General features: G+C 47.4%; 1 protein-coding gene across 1 annotated transcript; it reads left to right on the forward strand.

Annotated features, from left to right (window-relative positions):
* The first annotated feature begins 491 nt into the window (after nt 1–491).
* Nucleotides 492–4,403, forward strand: LOC136356986 (uncharacterized). The gene is made up of 5 exons (XM_066311712.1): nt 492–617; nt 756–941; nt 1,128–2,285; nt 3,510–3,608; nt 4,371–4,403. Exons 1-5 carry the CDS (start codon nt 492–494, stop codon nt 4,401–4,403), a joined length of 1,602 nt encoding a protein of 533 aa, XP_066167809.1.
* Nucleotides 4,404–5,077: the final 674 nt, after the last annotated feature.

Consider the following 5,077-nt stretch of genomic DNA (forward strand, 5'->3'; position numbering starts at 1 on the left):
TCATTATTATCATGCATTTATTTCATGCATTAAGTTATTGTTTAGTCAGTTGCATTAGTGTCTTTTGTCTGGGTTCATGAAAAATGTTCCATGCATAAAAATCATCATGCTTGGCTAGTTGTTTGGGCCATTTGTTGCGTTGTTTAAATTTGGATTTGAGCATGTATTGATTCCTATCCCTTGTCTACCTTAGAAGTCAGACCTGTTCTTCGATTGCAAGCGCCGCTCCGAGCTTCCGAGTCGTCGCCCTTAGCTTTATCGTCTTCTTAGTCTGTTTGCGTGCTAGTTTTTGTGTTTAGGTTTGTTGCTTGTGGGTTAGTCGGCGGTCGATATCATGTGTGAGTGGTATGACAGCCTTAATTAGGAATTGCGTGCCTCTTTTTCAGAGTTTTAATCAAGATTAAGATAATTGCACTTAATTTTATAAGAAAGATTAGTTTCTGAGCCATCTGTTTTCTTCCTTTCTCTTATTTCTACCTATCCTCGTCCAGATGGTGAAGACAAGGAATGATCCCCGTGACTCCAACGACGCCAGTGGCAGCGAAGAGCAGACAGATGAAGCTCATACTAGTGGTGCACCTGGCAGCAGTTCATCTCCGCCGCCCGAGAACCCAACAGTCACTCAGATGATGACAATGATGATGCAACAGATGCAGCAACATTACCATCAGATGTTGCAGCAGGCGCAACAGAACCAGCAGTTTGGTCCTCCACCATCACACGTGTCCAAACTGTTAGACTTTCTTCGTATCTAGCCACCCACTTTCTCAAGCACCACCAACCCAATGGAGGCCAACGACTGGCTCCGTGCTATTGAGAAGAAGCTGAACCTACTGCAATGCAACGACCAAGAGAAAGTTGCTTTTGCTACACACCAGTTGCAAGGTCCCGCTTCTGCCTGGTGGGATAACTACGTGGTGACCCGTCCAGATGCAACGAAGGTTACTTGGGTAGAGTTTTGTCAAAACTTTAGGAAGGCACAGATTCCTGAAGGGATTGTGGCACAACAGAAGAGAGAGTTCCGTGCATTGCAACAAGGAACCAGAACGGTTACAGAGTACCTGCACGAGTTCAACCGCCTCGCGCGCTACGCTCCTGAGGACGTGCGCACCGATGCTGAGAAGCAGGAGAAGTTTTTGTTTGGGCTCGACGATGAATTGACCAACCAGCTAATCTCCGGAGTCTATGAGGACTTTGAGAAGCTTGTGGACAAGGCTATCCGCCAGGAAGAGCAACGCAACAAAATGGACCGAAAAAGAAAGGCAGCTCAGATCAGCTTTCCTCAGGGGAACAATCAGAAGCCTCGCTTCATGACGGGACAGCTAGGTGGGCCTTCCACCCTGATCGTCTGTCAGCACCGTCCCTATCACCCGAGTAACTTCAACAACGATTACAACGGTGGCAGTCACAACAATAGTAAGCAGCACAACCACAACTCGACTCCACCCCTACTAATGGCACCAGCTCAGTCAGATCTGCCAGCTGTGTCAGCTCAGTCAGAACAACCCAAGAAGGGGGCTGTAGGAAAGCCAAGACCCTGCTTCAACTGTGGCAAGCACGGCCACTTTGCTGGCAAGTGTCCGAAGCTGAATCGCACTGGACCCAGGTTCATCCAGGCCCACGCCAATCATGTGTCTGCAGAGGAAGCACAGGCAGCACCAGAGGTCGTGTTGGGCACGTTTCCAGTGAACTCATATCCAGCAACAGTTCTCTTTGATTCAGGTGCCTCGCATTCTTTCATTTCCAAAAGATTTGCTGGGACACATGGATTATCGGTAGTGGAACTTAAAATACCGATGCAGGTTCATACCCCTGGAAATGATATGAGGACAGCACACTACTACCCCTCGGTGACTATAGAGATCAAAAGATCACCGTTTCTATCCAACCTCATCCTTCTCGAATCTAAAGACCTAGATGTCATTCTCGGAATGGATTGGTTGACCAGAAACAAGGGAGTGATTGACTGCGCAAGCCGCACCATCACCCTAACCAACGACAAAGGGGAGAAGATCACCTTCCGTTCCCCAGCGTCGCAGAAGTCCGTAGCGAGTCTGAATCAGGCTGCTATTGAGGGTCAGACAGAAACAGTGGAGAAAAGTCCCAGGAAGTTGGAGGATATTCCTATAGTACAAGAGTATCCTGAGGTGTTCCCAGAAGACCTCACTACAATGCCACCGAAGAGAGAAATCGAGTTCCGGATCGATTTGGCACCCGGGACTGCTCCAATTTACAAGAGGCCGTACAGAATGACAGCTAATGAGCTAGCAGAGGTCAAGAAGCAGGTTGACGAACAGCTGCAGAAAGGGTACATCCGACCGAGTACTTCACCTTGGGGTGCTCCGGTTATCTTTGTGGAGAAGAAAGACAAGACTAAGAGGATGTGCGTTGATTATCGCGCCCTTAATGAGGTCACAATCAAGAACAAATATCCGTTGCCCAGAATTGATGACCTGTTTGATCAGCTAAAAGGAGCTAAGGTGTTTTCCAAGATAGACCTGCGATCAGGCTATCATCAGTTGAGAATTCGGGAAGAGGATATTCCCAAGACAGCCTTCACCACTCGGTATGGGTTGTTTGAGTGCACGGTTATGTCCTTTGGACTCACCAATGAACCGGCTTTCTTCATGAACTTGATGAACAAAGTGTTTATGGAGTTTCTTGACAAGTTTGTCGTGGTATTCATTGACGACATACTTATTTATTCAAAATCAGAAGAGGAACATGAGCAGCATCTCCGTCTGGTACTCGAGAAATTGAAGGAGCACCAGCTATATGCCAAGTTTAGCAAGTGTGACTTCTGGTTATCAGAGGTCAAATTTCTGGGTCACATCATTTCTGCTCAAGGCGTGGCAGTGGATCCATCAAATGTGGAGTCAGTTACAAAGTGGACCCCACTAAAGACAGTTTCTCAGATCCGGAGTTTTCTTGGACTTGCGGGCTATTACCGTCGGTTCATCGAAAATTTCTCCAAGATTGCCAGGCCCATGACACAGTTGCTAAAGAAAGATGAAAAATTCAAGTGGTCAGCTGAGTGCAACCAAAGTTTTGAAGAACTCAAGAAGAGGTTAGTCTCTGCACCAGTTCTAATTCTGCCAGATCAGACAAAAGACTTCCAAGTCTACTATGATGCATCTCGCCAAGGGTTGGGATGTGTGTTGATGCAAGAAGGCAGAGTGGTCGCATACGCTTCGCGACAGTTGCGTCCACACGAGACCAATTATCCCACTCATGACCTTGAGTTGGCAGCAGTGGTTCATGCTCTGAAAATCTGGCGGCACTATCTTATTGGCAACCGCTGTGAAGTATACACTGATCACAAGAGTCTGAAGTACATCTTCACTCAGCCTGACTTGAATCTCCGACAGCGAAGATGGCTGGAGTTAATTAAAGATTATGACATGGGGATACATTATCATCCAGACAAAGCAAATGTGGTAGCAGATGCTTTGAGCAGAAAAAGCTATTGCAATGCCTTATGCACTGAAGACATGTGTGGCAAATTGCAGCAAGATCTTGAGCACCTAAATTTGGGCATCGTCGAACACGGGTACGTAGCTGCCCTAGAGGCACGGCCTACGCTCGTGGATCAACTCAGAGCAGCTCAGGTAAATGATCCTGAAATAGCTGAGCTAAAAAAAGAATATGAGGGTCGGAAAAGCCCGAGATTTCCATGAGGATGAGCATGGCACAATCTGGTTGGGAGAAAGATTGTGTATGCCTGACGACAAAGAACTGAAGGATCTCATACTCACAGAAGCTCATCAAACTCAGTATTCAATTCATCCCGGCAGTACTAAAATGTACCAGGACCTCAAAGAGAAATTCTGGTGGGCCAGCATGAGAAGAGAGATAGCCGGATTCGTCGCACTCTGCGATGTTTGTCGGCGAGTCAAAGCAGAACATCAGAGGCCCGCAGGACTGCTACAACCCCTTCAGATCCCGGAATGGAAATGGGAAGAAATCGGAATGGATTTCATCACTGGTTTGCCCAGGACATCGTCAGGGCATGATTCAATTTGGGTAGTCGTGGATCGCCTCACGAAAGTTGCTCATTTCATTCCGGTGCACACTACCTATACGGGGAAAAGGTTGGCAGAGCTGTACTTAGCAAGGATCATGTGTCTGCATGGGGTACCTAAGAAGATAGTATCTGATCGAGGGAGTCAGTTCACTTCAAAATTTTGGCAGAAACTGCAAGAAGAATTGGGGACTCGTTTGAATTTCAGCACGGCTTATCATCCGCAAACTGATGGTCAAACCGAAAGGGTCAATCAGATCTTGGAAGATATGCTGCGAGCGCGTGCGCTCGATTTTGGTGGAGCATAGGATAAAAGTCTGCCTTATGCGGTATTCTCTTACAACAACAGTTATCAAGCCAGTTTGCAAATGGCACCGTTTAAAGCGTTGTACGGACGGAAATGCCGCACTCCGATCTTCTGGGATCAAATTGGAGAACGTCAGTTGTTTGGGACGGAAGTATTAACTGAAGCAGAGGAGAAAGTCAGAACCGTCAGAGAAAGGCTAAGAATTGCGCAATCTCGACAGAAGAGTTATGCTGACAACCGCCGAAGAGAGCTTACTTTCGAAGCAGGGGATTATGTGTACCTTCGTGTCACTCCGCTTCGGGGAGTACACCGCTTCCAAACCAAAGGCAAGTTGGCACCACGCTTTGTGGGACCATACAGGATCTTGGAACGCAGAGGTGAAGTCGCTTACCAGCTTGAGCTCCCATCTAATATGGTTGGTATCCACGATGTGTTTCATGTATCTCAATTGAAGAAGTGTTTGAGGGTACCTGAGGAACAAGCTAGCTCAGAGCACATTGACATCCAGGAAGATCTGACTTATGTGGAGAAGCCGATTTGTATCCTTGAGACCAGTGAGAGATGGACCAGAAACAAGGTGATCAGGTTTTGCAAAGTTCAGTGGAGCCACCACTCAGAAGAAGAGGCCACCTGGGAAAGAGAAGATGAATTGAAGGCCGCTCATCCGCACCTCTTCGCCAGCTCTTCCGAATCTCGGGGTCGAGATTCCGTTTAAGGGGGTAGGTTTGTCACGCCCTGAGGTTCCCCTC

Source organism: Oryza sativa, chromosome 6, assembly GCF_034140825.1.
Source record: "Oryza sativa Japonica Group chromosome 6, ASM3414082v1".
NCBI lineage: Eukaryota > Viridiplantae > Streptophyta > Magnoliopsida > Poales > Poaceae > Oryza > Oryza sativa.

What these genes read in the sequence shown, in the direction of transcription:
- LOC136356986 (XM_066311712.1), top strand. Translation starts at nt 492, where the DNA reads ATGGTGAAGACAAGGAATGATCCCCGTGACTCCAACGACGCCAGTGGC. An exon ending in CGCCGCCCGAGAACCCAACA is followed by an intron (nt 618 to 755) that starts GTCACTCAGATG and finishes CTTCGTATCTAG; the next exon opens with CCACCCACTTTCTCAAGCAC. An exon ending in TAGCAGAGGTCAAGAAGCAG is followed by an intron (nt 2,286 to 3,509) that starts GTTGACGAACAG and finishes GGCAAATTGCAG; the next exon opens with CAAGATCTTGAGCACCTAAA.